Here is a 23,340-nt window from a genome sequence, read left to right as displayed (position 1 = left end):
ACCATCTTTTCCGGTGAAATCTTGGCGCTTATAAGTAAATTTTATCCAAATGTAAATGATTCATCTAAAGAGCTCTTAACATTTAAGCTATCCTCAGACAAGAATTCTGCAGAATGATGCATGACACCTACTCTGCTGAGGCATATTCCAAATACCAAACAAATTCAGGAAACATAGGTCACTCTGACTTCCCTTTGACCCTGTTGACCAGTTCCATCTAAGATGAATATACCTATCAAATATTATGCAAATTTTTACATACAATAGTGTCAGAAAAATGTATCTAAATGCAAAAATATGACATCAATGCCTACATCAACAACAATAACAGTCAAAGACCATAACATTAATACCTAAAACAACAATAACGGTCAAAAACTATAACATCAACAACAAAGACCATAACATCAATAACAATAACTATAACATCAATGCCTACATCAACAACAATAACAAAGACCATAACATCAACAACAATAATAGTCAAAAACGTAACATCAATGCATACATCAACAACAGTCAAAGACCATAACATCAATGACTACATCAACAGCAATAACAAAGACTATAACATCAATGCCTACATCAACAACAATAATGCAGTCAAAACTGTGATACCTACATTTTGCCAGGTGAGACAAAAATTGTATGCATTAACTTCGCTGATACTCTGACTTACATCAAATTTACAGGAAATGAAGACTGCTGCAGCTCCCACAAGTTGTAAATGTTCCTTTTCAATTTTCTTGCAGGAGAGATAGGTGTCCACTAGCTTGACAGCTAAGTACAGTGTCTCATGGTTTAACTCAAAGTTTTCCTGTACCTCCACCAGCCAGTCCACAAGGATAGCTCTCATGTTGGATGTCAAGGATGTTTGTTTTGATAGGTAGGGAGTCACCATAAATTTCAACTGAAGAAAGAACAAAATATCTATTATACAATATCAATAACAGTGCTTCATAATTCTGTGCTGCCTTGAATGGAATGAGTAGAAAGGCAATAGAAAATCCCTCTAGCTTCCCAGAAATGACGTCAACATGGCCAGGACTATTTAAATTTACACAAGATGTGCGTCATCTTTTCTTTTAATTATAGTTTCTCCACATGTTATGGGAACACATGTATACCCCACCCCAAATGCAATCATAAACTGCAAAATAGTTTTTCCACAAATTTATTGAAAAAGATTAATTTTGTAGCATTCAAATCCAACAGTTAGAACTCAATGCATACATGACCTGTATAACTATTGCTATAATCAGGACATTGTCATATACACGAAAATGGTTATAAAATTTAATTTGCCTAGTATGTCAATGGGTTTTTGAGCAATGGGTTATATTTAAGAAAATCCAAGGCATGCTAGTAAAAAGGTTAATTATTAAACATAAGTTAGAATTGTTATTTTAAAAATGGAACAAGCATACCACATAAGGCAACTGATCTCAATTCATTCCCTACTAATGACTTTGACCTTTGAACTTGGGACTTCATTAAGGTATTAAATACAGTGGACCTGAGTAAAGTTTCATCAAAATATTTGTAGGGATTAGACCAGTGATTCCCAACCTTTTTGAGCCTCCCTAGCTGGCAACCCTCTGAAACATCCTGATTTGGGTCATGACCTAAGGGTTCGTAACCACTGGATTAGACAAAGACAAGCATTAGAAAAGAAACAGACCAGTGACTTACTACAGTTGGTGCTCTGACCTTGGCAGGGGGTATGACTAAAGATGCAAGATACTGTCAAATGAAGAGAAGTTTTATTAACATATCTTCAATAGTTCAAGGTTATAAATGTACCTGCATAGACATCACTGATAAGCAATTATTTTACAAGCAAGCTTCACAGGATGGATGGATCAGACAGGATTGATGTACAGAATGAGATAGATGGGACAGGATGGATGGACAGGCAGATACTGAGATGGATCAGATAGGATAGATGTACAGAAAGAGATAGATGGGACAGGATGGATGGACAGGCAGATACTGAGATGGATATGACAGGATAGATGTACAGATAGAGAAAGCTTCAAAGGATGGATGGATCAGACAGGATTGATGTACAAAAAGAGATAGATGGGACATGATGGATTGACAGACATACTGAGATGGATCAGACAGGATAGATGTACAGAAAGAGATAGATGGGACAGGAAATGTATCTTTGATAGGTCTTGATTCATTACTTTCCCTAAAGAACAATGATAGTTCAATAACTGGTAATCCGGCTCTGTTAAATTTAAATACTGCAAAAACATTCTTTGGATGAAAATTCCTTAAGCCCAAATCATGATGGTTGGCAGGACTGGATTTGCTGAGCACAAACATTTGCCAGAGCAAGAGAATGAAAATGTACCTAAAGGCTACAAGTCTTTTCTGACTATTTCAAAAACTGCATGCATTGTAGCAATCACAAATGCTTCTCAGGTAAATAATCCCCAAATTGCTGAATTAAACAAGTCCAGCTTTCTCAAAACCACTGATAAATAGGTCTGATCTTTCACTTATTGTTGCATGAGCTGCAAGTATCCATTCAGCATGAACTGGCTGGATTAATGAGGTTGCAAGCCATGATGGCATCCATGACCTGTTTAGCATACCATTCATTGACTTTAATTCCTCTTTGTACCCTTTATTTACTTCAAGACTAACGGTTGAAGTCGGTCTGTACAAGAGGCAGGCACGAACATTAGCTGCCTGGTAAGCAAGCTCCTGCACTTAATTTGCAGGAGTTCTTGTGTATCACTGATTTCCAAGTGTGAAAATTCACAAACATTTTACATGAATCATGTAGATTGTGGGCACTGGGCAAACACGGTGAAGAACTATTTGATAATTTATTTATTTTGTTGTGAGGATCTCTGCATGATTTCAAATGTGTATAGCTCTAAGTAAAATGAATTATGATGGCAATTAATCAGGACATTGTGGGCATAATAATAAACTTGGAAATGTCCTGAAATAGATATCAATGTTATCTCTCTAATGTTCACTGCAAATGACACAAGCACCAGCTTTGTTGACTATTTCAGTATATAATGACATTTTTTTAAATTATCAGATGTAACTTATGACACCACATTCTGTACCATATGCCCTTCCATGCCCTTACCTGAGTGTGAAGCTGATGGATGGGCAAGGATAACACTATATGCCACTGCATAGTGAATGAAGTGCTAAACTTGACCACATGGATGGAAAAGGATAACGCCATATGCCATGGCATAGTGAATGAAGTGTGAAACTTGACCATATGGATGGAGAGGGATAAAATTATATGCCACTGTATATGAACCTAAGTGTTAAGCTTAACCAGGTGTGGGACAAGGATAACACAACATATCTCTGTACAGTGGATTAAGTGTGCATGGAAAAGTATAACACCATTTGCCATGGCATAGTGACGTAAGTGTAATGCTTGACCAAGTGATGGACAAGTATAACACTATATGCTACTGCAGTGACTGAAATGTTAAACTTGGATTATATGGATGGAAAGGGATAACACCATATTCCAATGCATAGTGAATTAAGCATTAAACTTGACCAGATGGATGGACAAAGATAACACTCAATGCCTCTGCATAGTGACCAACGTGTTAGATCTGGCCACATGTATGGGCAAGGATAACACTAAATATTCCTATCCTGACCCTTGAGTGGATTTTGTACCATAGGTCGTTATAAGTGAGTTAAAATTTAATGTTGAACTTTGACCTTTAGGTAAAAAGTAGTCTTACCTCCCGTTCCTTGTAATACTGGAATATATCAAATGCATAAAGAGCCACCTGAACTGGGTCTCCAATGTTCTCCTTATCGACATCATCAAAAGCCTGAAATATTTGTAAGATACATTTCATATCCAAAGTGATAACCTGGTTCTTGTTGAGAAATTATTCAATCCTGCAATAACATATGAAGCAGAAATCAGTCTTATTGCAGACCTGCCAACCCCGACCAGTCCGTCTCAGTAAAGCAGTTGATTTTATTCTGAAAGTTTTACCAGTTTTCAGTAAGGTGTAACAAAATATAAACTGCTATTGTAAAGCTATGAAACATAATATAAAGTTTGGTATTCGAAACATGCAGCAACGATACACATTATGTTCAACAGAAAAGTTTGTAAAGCACAGTCACGTAGACTTCATTTAATACTAGTACAGTTGCACAAACTTTAGTTCCAAGCCCCAAGCCCTATGCAGCTCAATAGCTTGTTGCTATCTATCAACTTGATGTAATTCTTGGAAATTCTTTTTTCCAGCCATAAGACATACTCAATTTAGCATTATGTCCAATAAATGTAATTGTGTCCCTTCCAGCTTTTGTTCACAAGAATCATAATATTCCTTTTTATTCTTCTGTGTTGATTACTGAGAAACTACAACGATTTAAGACTAGGGTGCATTCCTCTAACTCTGTGTGATATCATTAATGACAATCATTTTTAAACATCTTTTATTTCCACATGCTAACATTTTAACAACTTTTAAGTCCCATGCATAAGTGCAATCAGCTTGTAATGTTTTGGAAATGTAGCTGCTGGATAATTTCTAGAAAAATGGGGATGTGATGTCTTAAATCTAGTATTACCTTCTCCCAAAGGAACTGTTCTCCAACAGTGTTATCTGACAGAGAAGGCAACAAAATGAATAGCTTTTACCTGTGGTTTCTTCTGTTCACTTTCTTCTTTATCCTCCTGTTCCTGGTCAGAAGAATCGGCATCTTTGTTGCTACTGAAGAACATCAAAATCATAAGAAAATAGGGTCTTAACATTTTTAAATGATTTTTTTTATTACTTATGATAGAAATTTTTACTTGTATTTTGATTAATCTGTACTGTGAACACCTAAGTAAAATACTGAGAAGGCTTCAGCTTTGTGTTACTCATGGCAGACATACAAACAATATAAAACATTCTGTGACTGGTTGATCTAAAACATAGGACCTTTTTTTTTACAACTAACTCATTTAAATTTAGGACCTTTTTTTTTTACTGGTTTATCTAAACGAAGGACACTTTTGACCACTTTATCTAAATGTAGGGCACCATGATTGGCTGCTTTTAATGTAGAACACTGATTTCTGTATTATGTTTGAATAAGGATGACAATGATTTCAGTTTTGTCAACGTGTACTCTCACATATTTAAAGTAAATAAGCTAAGCTTAGATACCAACAATAAAATGAAATTTTTAACAGTTACCATCAGTATCTATAAATAAATCTGAAAACACAGTGCCAGGACTTTTAAGAACCAAGGTTTTATTTTGGCATTGACATTATGAACCCCTTTTGAGCATCTGTAAGGAATACATGGCTACTTTTAAACAAGCATGCATCCAGTGGGAATTAATCCCTACAAAAGAGAACTGACTGACATATCATTTAAATCATCAGCTCACTTTCCAATGTTTAGTAGTGTTTGCACCAAGGCAAGGGACATATCTCGTTGCGCTCCAAATTTCAAAAGGGACAAAGAAAAATACTTGAATCATATAACTCAATGCACTATTTGTGTTTAAAGCTGTCAAAATTTTAGAAAACTTCTAATGGGTACCCATCAATTATAATGATTAGTTATCCAGTCAAAGGAAAATTGTATTAAATGTCAAAAATGTGAACAAATCTGAAGTCCACATATTTTTAAAATTCACAGCATACTATAAATATCACTACTAATGTCATCTGATATAAAGTCCAGGAATTCATCCCCATTATCTGATAAAGTTCTGAAATCTTTCATCATTATCTTGTCTGTAACAGTGCAATCCTAACGATACATGATTAAAACAAGCCTTGAGACACTGACATTTAAACCCCTCATTCCTCTGCCAATATTTCAAAAATCTAATATCTTTAACAAAACACATAACCCCATCAGATTAAAGATGTCAAATTTTTTGAAAACTTCTACCAGGTACCCATTGATCCTAAAGACTGGTTACCTAGATACCCGATCTAAAGGAAATTAAATGTGTACAAACCTCAAGTTAAGTCAACATTTGTTTAAATTCACAGTGTCATCTGGTACAAAGTCCAAGAATTCATCCCATTATCTAAATAAAGTTCTAAAATCTTTCATCATCATCTAGTAATCATCATAAATATCATCTGACTCCATTTCCTTGGCTTCACTGTCATATGTGGATGCTTATTTAGAGACTGATCTTGAGCTCTTTAAAGCAACATTGTGATCATACAGCTTATGAAATCTATTCCGAACAAATGTCAGTGGTATGGCAAGATCAAACAATCACCCTGTTACTTGCTACTGTACCTCCCTCACGACTCAATGAGTTGTAATGTCGGGGAAAAAACCTATGGGATTAAGGTCAATTATTTGCTGGAAGAGGCAGACCTCTTTTTGGCACTTAAAAAGTAACATTTGTGGCTCAATCAATAGGACTGTTAACTTGAAAACAATGTGAATGCTTCCTTTACATGCACTGGCAGAAAACTTCTATATGGTAAACGGGTACCCATTAGCTCATGTTATTACCCAGGTTATTATCAATGGACAGGTACCCAAATACATGTCATTATTGCTTTTGTGGTTAAAGAAAAAAAAAAGATTTGCTTTGACAGGTATGCCACCTTCCTCGAACACTTATATGGCTATGACAAAGGAATCTGACTGGGATCATGTTCTTTTCAATTTCATATTCACAGGAATATTTAGATTGGAGGACAGAGTCTAGAAAAGAAATGCAATGCAGTAGTAGCAGGTAATGTTTTACTGCTATCAAAATGTTTTAAAATGAGAAATTACTGCCATTATAAAGTTCATGTAGCCTTTAACAAATTTGTCCATTGTTACATGTGGGAATAAATGTACAAAAGAAAATTAGATTTTTTCAAGACAAAAAAGTGTGCAATGGGGGAAACCCCAAATCCCATGCCTAGGATGCAACTCTGGTGTGGTTGTAATATTAGAGGCATCACAAGAACACATAAAAGATGGGCATGCTGAGCAAAGCATCACACCCATTTTCATGATAAAAAAAACACAACCAAATAATTTCTTCCGTGCATGTCTGTCCAAATATCTTTTTACTTAGCAACGGGTGGTGGTGGTCTAAAGCACTCTCCGTTATGGACAAATTCCATCTCACCTCTGTATGGGTTAGAGTATCAGATTTTGACCAATATGGGTATGTGAGAAAGCTGGCCAGCAGCTACTCGTGGGATGGTGGTTCTTCCTCCACCATTAATACTGGCCGCCATGTATAGCCTATCGTGTACTGAAAATGGCATTAAAGCCCACAACAACAACATAGCAATGGCCAAAGCTGAACCTGAACATGACAGTTAATTTCTATTTTAAAACATTATTGGCAATCACGCTATTCATGATTCTTAGTAGTCTTCCAATTCACAATGCAAAGTCACTGACAGACAAATGTGTAATGTACTTTTGAGCTTCAAACAGCACTAAATTTCTGGGATGTAAAACCTGCAGAAATAAAACATTTGTCATTTAATTAATGAATTATTAGTTTGAAAGTAAAAATAATTTTCAAAATCTGGGAATTATTATAATAAATACTGGTGGGTTTACAAAAGTTAAATGTGAACAAGATCCAAAAACTGAAAACTCCATGGTTCAACAGTTCATTTGACTTGTGCGTGTGTATGATTTGGATTCTTAACTATGATGTCTGCAGTTTATAGCGATGTCTAGCAATGGGGCATCAAGCGAGGCAGTTATTAGTACCATTTCTGTAAGTCTTTGGTATGACTTGGCTTTGGATCGAACCCACAACCTCCCACATTTGAGGTGGATGCTCATATAACTTCAACCACATCCAAACATGTATGTTGTTATGGGATGCTTGAGCTCTTCATATCTAGTTTGTCCCTCTCGAATGTTGTCTGTCTCCCAAAGTTGGAGAACATGGGACCATAATGACCCCTACTCTTAGGAGTCTAGGTATGACAATTACACAAATTCAAAGAATGAAAACCTAATACTGTTAATTCAACACCACTTTTATATGTGTGAAGTGTTCAATGGACCTTTTTTTATTTGAATCATAATAGTTGTAAATGACACTTCTAATATGAAGAACATAAAATGTACCTGTATTACATTATTATAATAAGAATAACAGGTTTAGATTGCCTACAATATGAATGATATTTGTATGTATGAGAATGCAATAATAATTACTGTTGTGGTCTCTCTGTGATATACACAAAGAAATTACATCTTGTCAAGATCTTGTTAACACTGACTTATACAAAGAAATTATGTCTTGTCAAGATCTTGTCAACACTCTCTATCACAAAGAAATCACATCTTGTCAAGAGCTTGTTAACACTCTATCACAAAGAAATTACATCTTGTCAAGATCTTAACACAGGAATTTACTACATTTTATAATTTATTCTTGGAAATAACAGTGAGTTTAGACATTCAGAATCTAATCTTTTATTCAGGCATGTAACCAATGAAAAAAATTATCTTTAGGACTCTTAAAATACTAAGGGTCTGTGTGTAGTTCATGTATCTTCCTCTATGATACCTATTTATAAAAACCAATAAGAAATTATTTCCAAAAGTATACAAGAATTCATGAGCAAAGTTGAGGATTCCAATGTAAAATTACAGGCAACTGCTTTCAAACAAGTTGGGCATGCAATAAATACCTCTCTTGTGAATTAGAGACCAGAGATTCTTGAGAACCGCAAGAGTCTTCAGAACTCTTGACAGACTCTTGTGAACTTTTGATGAGACCTTGCGAGGAACAAAGGCTTTCATCTGTTATAACGTCAGCCTTTTCCTGTCCACCTGATTTGGCTGTCACAGTTTTCTTCTTGCCAACCTTTGTGGTGCCCGTTTTCACTATAACCTTGCCTTTTTTTAATGGATCCTTGACAACATTCTGCTCTTTGAAGGCCTTAAAATAAACACTTTAGATTATTAGAAACAAATTAGTAAATACACAAATCCTCATAATTGCACCTATACAAACTAATTTTATATGGGCTTTAGTTGTGACTTGGAACTTTTACTCATCCTGCATCAATTTTACTCATCCTACACTGTCCATAATGCTGAATCCACTTAAAATGCTACTTGCCCAAATAACCAGCAGGGCTGAGCAAATTTTTTAAAACCACAAGTCCAGGACAAGTGGTTTCAGAAAATTCACTAGTCCCACCTTTCTCTTCACTAGTCCCACCTTACTTGTCACTGTTCCCAAAATGGTAATCACTTGCAGAGATTTGATGAGACGTTTGTACTTAATCCAAAGAAAAATAAAAAAATAATAATATACAACATAATTATTTCTTAAAAGAATTTAATTTTTCAAAAACATTGGTTGTTATACATCTGGCTTCTTCAGGTTCATGTATATATGTTTTAGCTGATGGATTTGAAAATATCTCCATGTATATGTCTGCCACCTGCACCAGTACTAAGCCAGCAGTTGATAGCTGTGTCTGGGTTAAAGTCCTCAAGCTCTGGTCCATTTGCAGAAATGTTCATTAGCATTTGTAAACTCCTTTGGTTTAACAAATTCCTTAAAGAAGTCTTGATTAAGTTCATTGAACTAAATCATCGTTCACACTCAGAAAGAACTACCGCACACTCAGTATCTGTCTTACTTTTTATCCCTCCATTTTTAAATAAATTTACTTTCTCCGAATCACCGTTATTACCTTCCTTGTGAAAATAATTTAACAAACTCATTTTTATCCACAGAGTAACTATCAGCTTGCTTGACAACTACTTCTAAAGTGATCATAACGTCAAGTTTCCCTTTTAAATAGGAACTGAACAGCTCATTAATTAGCGTAATTGTTTCGCTTCAAACACAATATCGCACATGGAAGTTAATCATCTGTATAATCAATTATAAATTAAAGAATCATTACTGTCATTTAATCAGTTCATAAAGGAAACCAACACTGATGTTGGTAAAGTACCTTTCATTAATTTCGTTACACTGACTCGCTGGATTAAAATCATAGTGAGCCGCTCGTTATGATCTAGATTGAATAAACTCATTGCAACGAAACCACTTACAACACTGCTAATTGACCATACTGGCTTTCTTTTGTTTGACGTGTTTTGATTTACCGACAATTTGGTCGCTTAGCCCAATAAGCAGTCAAGCGGTAACATAATGTAAAGGTATACACGAAGAGGGGTAGAGTCAAGTATTCAGTATGATTGGCCAAATAAAGGTAGATACTATAAAGCATGAAAATAAGGACTAGCCCGACTTTTGTAAAAAGCACTTGTCCCAGACTAGCGACTTGGAAAATTTTACTTGTCCGACTTCAAAAATGACTAGTCCGGGACATCGGACTATGGGATTTGCTCAGCCCTGAACCAGCATCTTAAAAATGTGATCTGCCCTTTCTCAACCATCAATCATAAATTGAAGCAAATAAGTATAATTTTTTAGTGTAACCAAGATGTATTCTAACTGAGCAACCTTCATTAAATAAAGCTCAACCAGAATACAGGTGTATCTCATCTTGTTTGAGGTCCTCAGGTACTTACTAACATTCTACATAAACAAAAAAGTGTAATAAAAGTAAAATCACAACATTCACAGATGATCAGTACTAAATGGAATTAAACAAGTAAGCTTTTAAAACCAAAATCAGCTTCTATCTTGCAACTTTCCCATAACATCTGAATCAGATGTATGATCATATAATAAACCATAGGAGGTATAAACAGAAACAAATTTTCATACATTGGTCAGCATTATTCTTACACCAGATCATCTGCCAAGGCTCAGCTAGCGTGGGTATGTGTGAAAGCCTGCCAGTAGCTTCTCGTGGGTCGGTGGTTCTTTCCTGGGGTTTCCAGGGTTCTTCCTCCACCAGTTATACTGGCCGCCATGTATAGCCTATCTTGTGCTGAAAAATGGCGTTAAACCCTAGAACAACATCTGCATTTCTCAAGACTGATGTTTCCTTTATACATTTTCACACCAAGCAAAGATGACAGGAGATATTTTAATAAGTATTAGTTTACTTTTCACAAGGAAATTGTCAGTAACTTGCATCTGAAAGAATTTCAACGGTCACAATTTCCATCTACTTTCATATTTATTAATCTATTCTAGTCAAAACTAATCTTGAGAGTTACTCAAGGACACCCTAAAAATATTGCTAATTTGGCCAGAAGAATTCAAACAATTCTAGTTTATGTGCCACCCCCCCAATGATTCTGCTATAGTAATTAGGGCCACCTAGCATCCCCCAGTTTCTGTTTGTGGTCCACAATTTTTATTTTGAAATATACCAAAAGAAAGCAAATTTTGTCTTCCAGCACTTTACCCTTAATTCCACTGATATCCGTTACACGTGTTACTAGATCACAACTGTAATTTTGCCTTTTACCCCATTGGTAGATTACTAAAGAAAAGCTTCGCATTGCTTGTAAGTGCATTTAATCAAGGGGTTGCAAGAGAGGGTCCAAGATGGACCCTAATATCTGGACAAAGTTATATATCTCCAACTAGTATAGGCAAGGCTGACAAATGTAGAGTGAAGTGGGTATTAAACAAAATTAATTTTGAAAAAACAAGCCACTTTATACACTGCACATTTTCATGTCAGATTTTTAAAAGGAGGATGAAATATTATTGAAAGTTTCTACATATACTAAAATGTTTCTTATTTTGGTTTACCAGTTATAACTAAAAATCAACCCTAACAACAGGTTACAGTTGAAAACTGGTAGGATCTTCCATGGCAGACGGCTTCTTTGCATATGTTTTTGTGATGAAATATTGGATAAACTGGTTAATATTATTAGTAATGGACCTGGATACATCCACTGAACTTAATTTTATTCATACTGGGCAACTAAAGTTAAATTTTTCACTTGTTGTTCTAGATTCTTGAATGAATTTGTCAGCAGTAATTCCATAGATGACAATGTAATTTCTTTTTTTAAGATCATCAAATTAACACCAAAATTGACAATATAAAAGAAGATCTTTTTTAATCTTTAAACTTTTTTTTAAAATTTAAACCAAAGTCATCATCTGACTTTAATTATTAATGTATTACATTGTAGCTTCACTACAAAAACACAACCAAAATTGTATCTGAACCACTGATTTTGGTTTTTATTATTTTTTTATAGTGGATCATTGCAAAATTGCAACAAAGTTTACATTTTTAATGAAAGCATCAGCCTGTGCATGAAAAATTCACAAATAATGGTCATTTTGAAATTCAAAATTCTAGGGACAGTGACCCAAGAATGTTTTTTTCTGAAATCATTCCATGCCCAATTGCAATCAATCTATTGTCTGGACCTTATGTGCTTTTATCAAGAGATTACAATAGTATGCACTATGTGAAGTTGGTTGTTGTTGTTGTTCCAGGGTTTAACGCCATTTTCCAGCACAAGATAGGCTATACATGGCGGCCAGTATAATTGGCGGAGAAAGAACCCTGGAAAACCCAGGGAAGAACCACCGACCCACGAGAAGCTACTGGCAAGCTTTCCCACATACCCACGCTAGCCAAGCCTTGGACTCGAACCCACGCAGACAGAGGTGAGATGGCAGTGATCCAGAACGGTGAGCGCTTTAGACCACTCAGCCACTTGGGTGGGAAATACTGAAAATAGTAAATCATTAACGTTCTTTTTATGGAAGACCACACTTAGACCATCTTCAGTTTGTTATGACAACGTATCAATAAAGTTTCAGTCTTGAAACTGTCAATGACATAACATTTAACTTCTGGGGGGCCTTCCTCATAAAGATTTGCGATCACTCGTTGAAAGGAAAATCTACCCACTTCAAAATTACTGAATTATGCCACTGTAAATGCAAATATCATTAAGAAATTGATATCTAGCTATGAAACTGCAACACAATACTTTCATGATTTCTGTCCATTTTAGTATCAAGCTTGCACTGGGTAGGTAAGTTGTATGGTATTTATAAATATCATCCAAAGCAATAGCAGATTTGTTTTAAATCAAAACAAAATTTATGTTCATACAATCAAGGTATAAACTCAGCAGTACAGTATTGCTAAATCATATTCAACCATTGTTTTAAGAAATGTTTGACAATCAGGACTATTTCTGAATGATTTTCAAGAATGTATTACCTTTCATGATGTTGGATTAAAATAACACAACGACCTCAAAATGTTCCTTATGAAATTACCACAAAATACTTTGTACAAACAAGTAAAGTTTGATAATGTTTGTCAAATTTTGCCTTTTTTCATTGGAGAAAATTATCAACATTAATTTCATCCAAACTTTTCAAAAACTTTATACAACTCACATCAGAGCATGAAATGAAAACTCTGATATTCTGGTCCAATATTCATTTTCGAGAAGCGTATTTAACTCTTTTGAGGAAACATTTTGCTTCAATGACTGTCATTGTCTTTTTAGTGGTTATGTTGTATGCATCACAGCCGTTACACATCAAAATCAATAGGTTCTATGTGCAGTAACAATATTTAAACACAACAATGTAATAAAAAAGTAAGACCTCAAAAAACACAATAAAATATACCATGGTTCAATTCCAAACACTATAGAAAAATCTCTCCTGGTTAGTACCGGTATTAAAATATCTAACTTTGTTTATCTCAGACATGATTTTGGTCTTCCATTAAAAAAAAGCTGAAAATTTTTTAAGGGGAGTTTGTGGGTCCTCCCCCAATTGGGTCTTGAGAGGCAGTGCCCCAGATCTGGAGATGCAGGGCTCCAAAGGCCCCCCAGCCAAAAACGCATTTTACACTCATAAAAAAACTGCTCCTTATTATCATAAAATAAACCAAAATAATCATTTGAAAAACTAATAAACTTACCAAATATGTTCAACTTTACTTCTGTAAGTTCACAATATTCATAGTCACATGAATTTGTTCTCTAACACTATTGATGCTGAAGTTATTTCATATGCATGTCAGTGTTCACATCATTACTGTCACAATAATTTGTCAAATTTTGCAGCAAATATTTTATACTTCTCTCTTTTCATAGCAAATAAGCAATCAAGTATGTCAACTATATACAAATAATCCCATACATTCACTTGTCTTTTTCACCAATGGACACAACCTGTTGCCATTCGAGCTCTTTTTATGACTTTGGCAAAGATTTCTTTAGCCTTCCTTTTTGTCACCACTGAATTTTTGGGCTCAATGTGCAATCGTTTATTTTCCTTCTCAATTAGACCATTTTTCCTTTCAAGCTGGTGCTTGAAGTGGCGACATGCAGTGTGTATGTTCTGACAGAGCTACATCTGTTCTCTCATGCAAGAAATCTTTCTTCTTATAGTAATTAAGTGCACTTTTTCTAGATACCTTCTGAACTTCAATTTTTCCATATGCAGTTTCTTTTGTAGGTGCTGTTCCAAACGCTTCCAACCATGATTACCATAGAGCAGAGGTCACAAAATGCCAGTCATCTAGCATTCAGTTTTCTTATAAACTGACAAACTGAATTTCCGAATTTTCACTCCAGCCATTCCTATTTCCATGTTTTTTTTTAAACCTTTATCTAAACTTTTTGTGTCACACTCTCTCTCAGCAACTAGGGATGCCATGTTTTGCAAGCATGATTCTTCTTTCCATTGCCATCAGTTTCCATTACATGAAGATTCACTGGATGAATTTTAAACCTCTGACCAATCTGAATACTCATTACGAGTCGTGTGCTAACTAATATATGGAACGAATAATTTACAATGGTCATTACGAAATGGGACAGGACAGAGTTTTAAAAAAAATCATATCAGAGATGATATAAAAAGTGGACTATATTGAGAAAAATCTGATTCGTCAGGACAAAAGTGGAATTCCACTTTAAAACGAAGAAAAAACATGTCTGTTATCTACAATATAGTAAACAAAAATGTGTTTGTAATCTAAATAAAAATTTAATAGAGTTTTCAAGCCAATTCTTTGTTAATAAATCCCTTTTTAAAAGATAGTTTTCTATAATTATGTTTTACCTACTATTTAGCCGAATCACAGATGCAAGACAATAGAATCATTTGAAACCTGGATTCTGCAATAGGTTTGGTCAATACAATTGTCACATAACTGACATGTAGCAATACTGGCTGCATTGTAAACCTCTCACTGACAAGATCAAGCAATTAATTAAACAAATGTATCAACCAGATCAACTCCCTCTGATGAGTTACAATAGTAACAAAACCTGTCAGGAACTGTGGGTGACTAGATCCCACCAGCAGATGGGAGGGTATGCCTCCATATCCTTACAGTCATCACTTCCCAACAGGAAATGATGCTCCACTATCCAAAAAGAATTTCCAGCAGTTAAAGATAAAACCATTTATTCTTTTTAACTGCTGAGTTCTGAAGCCATCTCTGACAACCTTAAATAACAAGATTTTCAAATCAGATACCATGGCAGATATATTTTTTGATGTAAGATTACCACTATTTTCATTTATGACAAAGAAGACATCATCAGAATTCTTTTATTGAAAACCTTTATTTTGACATTACCAGTAGTAATAAGATTTTAAGATGGTAGCTGTGGTGGCCACATTGGATACATAAGCATCACCATTTTCAATTAGGACCAACTAGATGCTAGCAAGACAGAGTTCATACAGAATTCTGAAAGATAAATTCAAAGAGCACAAACAGATTCCCAAGAACTATTTTCACGAACATTTTTTATACAAGTATTGTTATACAAGAAAACAACAAATGCAAAATACTACAATACTGTTTAATGATGAAATGAAACTGAATAGGTCATCAAAAGAAAGAAACCAGGAAAACGGACTACATATAAATCTAACAATTTTGAACAATTTTATTTGTGATTATGGTAAAAAATTAAAATGTTTGGGTTTATTTCATTTTTCCCATACTGTCAAAGACCTTATTAACCCTGCAAGAACTTGTACTTGAAGTGTCATGGCAATCCTCCAGGAAAGGGTAGTGATAATAAACAAATGCTTTGTATGGACATCAGACAACAGGACATACCAGAAGCTCTTCTGGTCTATGACCACAAGAGCACAAAACATGTTTGCACGATTTATCTTGAAACCAAAATAAATTTCTTATCAAATTTCAATGAAAATATCTAGAATTGGTGCTTAAAATTCCTGTAATATAAATTTTGAGATGTCAACAGTGAAAAAATAAAAAAATACAATAAAAGAGATACTCACCTATAAGTCACATCCATCTTGTTTAATTTGCTTTTTTGTTATTTTGTAAAATTCATTCTACATTATGGGTTATGTAAAATTGTATTTTGTAAAATTCATTATACATTATGGGTTATGTAAAATTGTATTTTGTGAAATTCATTATACATTATGGGTTATGAAAAATTGTATTTTGTAAAATTGATTATACATTATGGGTTATGTAAAATTGTATTTTGTAAAATTGATTATACATTATGGGTTACGTAAAATTGTATTTTGTAGCTTATCTTGTCCAAAATCAAGTTCATTGTCTGCTGAAAGGAATCATTGATTTTTTTATGTTCTGTAAACAATATTAGGATTATTATCAAAAGAAGTAAACATATTTATTTTGGTCTAAGTCATGGACATTGTGTTTTGTGTTTGATTTGGGATACAATTATTTAATTCAAATGATTCTTCTCTGGAAATACAAAAGTGCTCTATAATATTCTCAGGAAGAGACATTAGCTGGGAATTATAGCAAAAATTCAAGCAAGGAAAATAACACAGACCCTGATCTGCTTGCATATTATTTGACAGCAGATCAGGGTTTATGTTGTTTGCAATTAAGTTTGATTTGTAAGCGAGTATATAGGTAAATACGAAGGTACCTTCAAGAACAGTGGTGGAAAAACAGAGATCATAAACCAAACTAGAATTTACATTTGTGAGGTCCCCAAATGCAGCTCGTCTCTTTTGTGTTGGATCCTGCAGACTGTCACCCTGTCTTTTGCCAATTATGTTGTTGTTGATGTTGTTGTTGACCTGGACCAAAACCTGAGATGTAGTGGTGGTCCTTGAAGTGTTCTGGGAGGTAGTCGGAATTTTGATGGGAATCTGGGTAGAGCTTTTCACCTGACTGGGCTGTGCTTGTTCAGGCTCAAGTGGCTACAATAAATAGATGACAATTACCAGTCTTTACATGCTGATAGTTTCAGCGGTAATACTTAACTGAAGAAGAAAAATATTATAACATCAACCAACTTGACCAAACTAGTAGTAATATTTTACCTGACAGGGAAACTGCATCATATCAGTGCAGTGTTTTTAAGTAACTGCATTAAACAAAAAAAAATCAAAAGTTTGTGTTCTCTGCTTTGCTTTCTTATTTTCCCATGTTTCTGAAGAAGAGGTGGGCATCATATATTATTCAAATATATAAAATTATAATTGAACATGAATAGGTTTACATTTCGTATCACACTATTCTTGGCCATCTGATATAGATCATTTTGCCAAGCACTGTGAATGATATCTGCATCTGTGAACTTGGTAAATTTTCACATATCTCGAAATGTTCATAAGATTACACAATTCATTATGTACACAAATGATTTCAACAACATTCACATTAATATACTGTGCAAATACCACTCATCTGATACATGCTGAAACTGGGTGGATTGATGACAGGCCATTTCTTCAATGTTGCCATGACCAACTGAGAATAGATTATTTCTATAAAAAATGCAAGGACTTTTTCATTTTTTGTGGCTACTTTTGGTCATTTTTACCTTCAGCATGCAATGGTTCTCATAATCCTCAGCCCTGTATCAAAAATTTATTCTTCCATAACTCCAGGACCAACATGGAGGACTACCTGTCTACTGACCAGCTTGTATGGAATTACTGGTTTTTCTGTGTATTGATACAAATGGCATTTCAATCATTCATGGCTGAAGCAAATTATGTATTTCTATCTATTGTTAGCATATCTGGATAAGTATTTTGAGGTTAGATGGCAAATTGATGAAAATTGTAATGAAATTCAGGAGAGTGCAACAGTTGCTAGAACTGACAGTACAGATGGACAGAAACCAAGTGTAAGAAAGTGTGTGATGCCTAGCTTAGTGTTTGGAATAAGACCTTTCCTTGAACTGACAAAATTCAGTCTCACTCTGATAGACAAACAAGAGCTATATGTCAGTGGTGTAAAAAGAATGTGAAAAATTAAACTCAATAACTACTGGATTCTCCAGTCTGTGAAGTTCCACATTTTTTATGCAAGAGACACCTAGAGACCACCTACTTACTTCTGAGAGGGGACTACAACATTTGGTGGTGAGTTCTGGACTCCAAGTTTTAAAATCCTAGTGAGATCTCTGAAATTTTCAAAATTTCAAATTATGGTATTCATTTTAGCACTTCATATTTCGCATGTTTCAGCACCTTGAGATGGTGGACAATGAACTTCGTTACCTTGTGTTGAGACTTGGTTCTTCTAATGTTCATCATTTTTATGGACAGGAATATTGTTTCTGCAAAATACAACAATTTATCGTTAGCTTACTAACATGGCTGTGAGTGTGTTTATGTTTTGAAAGGGGGAGAACACATCTGTCCTACTCCTTAAGACCTGAACTTGCAAGTTGGTTTACCATGTTCCATGAAAAAGTATAGAAATAAAACAATGAAAATAATCTAAAGTAAAATGTATGCTGCGGGTTGATATGGTAATTTTATGCAAGGCATTGTTGGTAAAACTGGTACAATGCTATACTTGTACTAGTTTACTACCAAAAGTCAGGAACAAAGAAATATAATACAGAATGCTACTCACAAGGACTTGCACCAATAGCCAGTCTGTACAGGAATTCCCTTTTCTAATATAGTCTGCTATGAATTATACTTTAAACAAAAATGACATTCATTGACCTTCTCTAAATTAACTGAATTCTCGTTCTGTCAAGATTGGAAGACTCATTTTTAACTTGTTCAAGTATTTCTTAACAAATCTGGAAGACTAAAGTTGGTCATACCATGTTGAAATAGTCTTTACATTACAAGGATGATCACATTCCACTTGTCTCTAGGAAAATAATTCCCTCAAAGTCATTGGCAGACTTAAATTGAAGCCCTCCACTCTCATTTGAACTTTAATTATCTTGACTGTTTTTTTAATTACATACCAATCAAGAATTATTTTGTAAACTCACAAGTCAACAACTACTTTAATGCGGTCACTACACTCATTTTGTCATTAAATATAAATATAAAAAGGTCCTGTATAAATTCAATGCAATATCGCATGTGGACAATTGATTCTCTGCATATTCAGTTTAAAATTAAAGACTCAAGACTATCATTAAATCATTTCATACTGAAAATTGACACAAATGTCCTTATAGTGCCTTTCATTAAATTAATTGCAATGACTCACTTGAGTGTGTGTGAATTGGATTTTTAACATAGATTTAACAATTTTTCAGTCATATTGGTACAATGTCTGCAGTGTGGCAGTTTATAGTAATGCCTAGCATTTGGGCATCATGTTGCAGATGATTAGCATGATGTCCCACCCAGTCAATTTATCCTGACACCAGGCCGACCAGTCACAACACTAACCTCTTAACGCTGAGCGCCTAGCGAGGCAGCTGTTAGTACCATTTTTGTAAGTCTTTAGTATGACTCAGCCAGGAATAGAACCCATGACATCTTGCATCCAAAGTGGACACTCTAACCTCTAGGCCACTGGAGCAATTGATTCTGGATTGATACCAAATTGTTCATGTTTACATAAAGTCATATGAGCTAAAAGATGTGCAGCCAATGAAAGCTACAGCAAGGTACAGTATGCCATTATAATAGCTGTCAGTAAGATTTACTCATTAACCCCTGGAATTTTTCCCCATTTTTGCCTGAAATGGGAGTAGGAAACACATTTTGCTGGCTATTTCTGAATACATCCATATACATCTGATTCCAAGCGATATTCTTTTAGCCCAATGCCAGTTGTGTTGGAACTGTTGTTTATCATTGCTCTTTTGCTCGTGCATATGCAAGCCTGACGCCAAGTTGTTAGAAACATTGTTTGTCATTGCCTCTTACTCACGCCATGTGCAGAAGGGTAAAAGTGGGGGGGGGGGGTCTTAATGGGCCCATATTTTGTGTCCCTGCCCTTATTTACTACAAATCCCCAACTTACCTACTTCTTTTTGCAAAAGGTTCAACTGTCTGTGCACAGTTCAGACTGGTGTGCCTTAGACTGTTTGATTGATGTTTGTAAGGTCAAAGTCACACAGGTTATTTTTAGAATTCAACTACACATACCTTTAAATGGCAATTATTCACTTTATTTGAATGCTCATACAAGGCACAAAAAAATATATTTAATGTTATTTTTTTTACCATGTGGGAAATAGTGCCAGGGAAGGCAAAGAAAAAAGTGATGGCGGGCCAACCAGAAACTATATTTTTTTTGCCCAATCATACTTATTTTAGAAGGTCATTAATTACACTCTGCAATAAATACATATGGCATAATCAATGTTAAATTACGTGTTTGTGCATGTGATTTGGATTTTTAACGTAGCTTTAACAAAAAATCAGTCATATCATTAAGATATCTGCAGTGTAACAACTTATTATGATATCTAGCACTGGGGCTTCATGCCGCAGATATGTATCCAAGAGGCAAATTTCCAAATCATTTTCAATCAGGATACCGTTGTTGTGCAAGGTATGTATGTGTGTACAATGCTGTCTACATTTCTGCGTACCTAAGTTTTCCATCTCCAATATTCAAGCAAAACACATATTGAATTTGACCGATTGACAAAATAAAATACAGCAATGCTTACCATTTGAAAAGAGGCAATTATCACCAGAATATTCTGTTCAAAATAATATTAATTTTGGACACACGGGATACCAAACCCCATGTTTTCATGACTCGCGATATGTCGGTCTATTCTGTGCACAGCTTTGAAAAGATGTAGCATTTATCCACTGGGCTATAGATATGAAATGCATTACTTTGGACTGTTTCTGTCAGCAGTTCTGTAAAGTAATTAGGTCAGGTTTATAGCTTTTACAAAATTCAACATAAAAATGCCAATAAATGGCAAGAGATAGTAAGTAAACTAAACCGCTCTTGTAAAAAAGTTAGTAAAGTTAAACATTTTATAAAAAATAACATTACGTGGAAGAGAAACAACAATGAATAGGATGCAATGTGTTTACATTGTGTTGTTTATGGGGAAAAATTACTAAAACTAAAGAATTTAGAAACAGACTATATGCTGCAAAATTTCTTAAGAATTTATGTTATAGCGACAAGTTGACACATTGGGTACCAAACAATTTTGTATGTGTGGGAAAACTTCATAAAAAATTGAAAACTTGGATTAAAATGCAGTTTTGAATTAAGGTATACATTTCCATCTTTTATATAATGTATTCATTTGCATGATTCTAAAAGATACATAGTACATCGGATTTTCTGGGTTACCGGTTGAAGGTGATGGAGTGGGTCTTCATGTTGACATTAATAAATCTCATGTGCTTTTTGAGTCAAAATGAGGGATATTTTTGTACACTTTATGAATATAACTTTCCTCGATTAAAGTATGATCATTCTTTCTTGATAAAAAATGGATTTTTGAACCAAAATAACAAATGTTTACAGAAATGATGTATCGCAGAATTGGTGGTGTATATATATATATACATATACATACACACACATTATTTAATGGTCAAAATCTGTAATTGTTTAAGTTTAAATCCTCAATACACACTTTTTTGTTGCAAACAGTAAAGTTATCTGCACAATAAATATGTTCCAATCCTTATGAAAAATTAAACAATTTTATTGTTGTTGCTGACTTCCTTTGATTAAAAGGTAATCACTTTTCTTTGAAGCTGCAGGAATATTATTTTTTCTGTTACATTTGTTTAAAAATTGCTTTCTTCTCATCGGCTGTAGTCATTTCCCATTCTCGCGTTCAGAGGTGGTCGATTGTAGCCAGTCAGTTGCATGGCTATTTTGGTTATAGTACAGCATAAAGTACCAAGGCCAGACACTATAAACAGTTTCTATCATACAAAAATGTTGCCACCAAAAATATCTCCAGATGGTATATTTTATCGCTAATTAGGGGTGAAAAGCACATTTTGCGACACTGCGTGATCCCAGCGTGATCCCTGTTATTGTGTCTGTTTCAAACTGTAACAATATAAATAGTGCATGCCACCTCGAAATCAAGGCACATTAAGACTTGAACAAAATGCCTTTTGCAAATTTTGATAAGTATTTTGGGGTTAAACGGAAAATATGACTTTAATGAGATTCAGAACTCTGTTAAAGTTCCTAGAAATGATAGCACGGATGGGACAAGTAGCCAAGTTAAGAAAGTGTGTGATGCCTGGCTTAACGTTTGGAATAAAAACTTACCTTGGATTTACAAAATTCATTCTGATTGACAAACATGAGCTGCCAGTGGTGTACAAAAATGTGGAAAATTAAACTTGGTGGCAACTGCTGGTTCTTTTAAACTGCAAAGTTCCACATTTTTTCTAGGCATGAGACATCTTGAGACCATCTACTTGCTAGGTAGTCATAAAATCATTGAACTGCACACTGACAGAAGCCTGTACAACTCTACTTCAAGAGTACAGATATTTCCAGACTCTGCAGTCCTAGCTGTGATTGTGTTTGTGTCACCAGTGACATCCATGGCATGAAAGAGAGGTTTCAGTGTGCAGAATAAAATCAAGACTAAGGGAAGGTCGAGAATAAAACACGAGACGTTAACACAAATGATGCAAGTCAAAGAAGAGGTACCACTGTGTGGAGGAATATGATCCAAAGGCAAGCATCGGAAAATTTAGTGAAATGCGATATAGACAAAAGTGAACGATATTGAAGTTAATTAATATGATATTTATACATATCAATTTTAATACATAGATTATTTTATAGAATAATGATTACATATAAATAAAACCAACAAAGTGTTGTGCCTTTTTATTCCTGGCATTTTAATGGACGTTTAGCCACTTCAACATGTTTCTGGGAAGGGACTGCAGCTATTGCTGGTGGGACTCGGATTTTTACCAAGTTAGGAGTCATGGACTCCTAATTTTAAAATCCTAGTGAAATTTTTGTCATATATGTAGCATACGTTCTGCAAAGAACGAAAAAAATATTAAATTGGTGACCATGCCGGGCTAGTATTTCACAAATGGAAATTACACCCTCTGTGAATTGTTTATTGGGATAGGGTGCAGCAACTGGTTCTACAAACCACTGGAATCTTATGTTTCCCTTTCATTGCTATAAATAAAGCATGTAAATTAGCAACAAATATAGTATACGATATAGACTAATGAAGAAAGTATTAATGGTTTCCTTAACTG

The 23,340-nt window shown here is 34.6% G+C and overlaps 2 protein-coding genes across 3 annotated transcripts in view; one reads left to right on the top strand and one right to left on the bottom strand.

The window, feature by feature from the left end:
- Positions 1-23,340, top strand: part of LOC149800080 (uncharacterized) — a 153,955-nt gene that overhangs the window by 76,531 nt on the left and 54,084 nt on the right. Inside the window, exon 2 of one of the 2 annotated variants that reach the window (XM_089959644.1) lies at positions 753-886. The exons of the other annotated variant lie outside the window; for it this stretch is intronic. The gene's annotated coding sequence lies outside the window, so the exon portion shown is untranslated. The remainder of the gene's footprint in view (positions 1-752; positions 887-23,340) is intronic. 2 annotated transcript variants of the gene reach the window in all.
- LOC149800081 (G2/mitotic-specific cyclin-B3-like) overlaps positions 1-23,340 on the bottom strand; it is a 56,386-nt gene that overhangs the window by 32,820 nt on the left and 226 nt on the right. The window contains exons 2-7 of the mRNA XM_089959649.1: positions 18,400-18,458; positions 16,864-17,088; positions 8,657-8,907; positions 4,667-4,739; positions 3,747-3,839; positions 680-910 (exon numbers count right to left, since the gene is read on the bottom strand). Of these exons, the coding sequence (XP_089815775.1) occupies positions 680-910; positions 3,747-3,839; positions 4,667-4,739; positions 8,657-8,907; positions 16,864-17,088; positions 18,400-18,435 (909 nt within the window). The 5' untranslated portion in view covers positions 18,436-18,458. The remainder of the gene's footprint in view (positions 1-679; positions 911-3,746; positions 3,840-4,666; positions 4,740-8,656; positions 8,908-16,863; positions 17,089-18,399; positions 18,459-23,340) is intronic.

This window comes from Sinohyriopsis cumingii, chromosome 5 (genome assembly GCF_028554795.1).
Source record: "Sinohyriopsis cumingii isolate HCF-2022 chromosome 5, ASM2855479v2, whole genome shotgun sequence".
Classification (NCBI taxonomy): domain Eukaryota; kingdom Metazoa; phylum Mollusca; class Bivalvia; order Unionida; family Unionidae; genus Sinohyriopsis; species Sinohyriopsis cumingii.
Note: the sequence above shows the minus strand (reverse complement) of the source record. Positions and strands in the feature narration are given on the sequence as shown.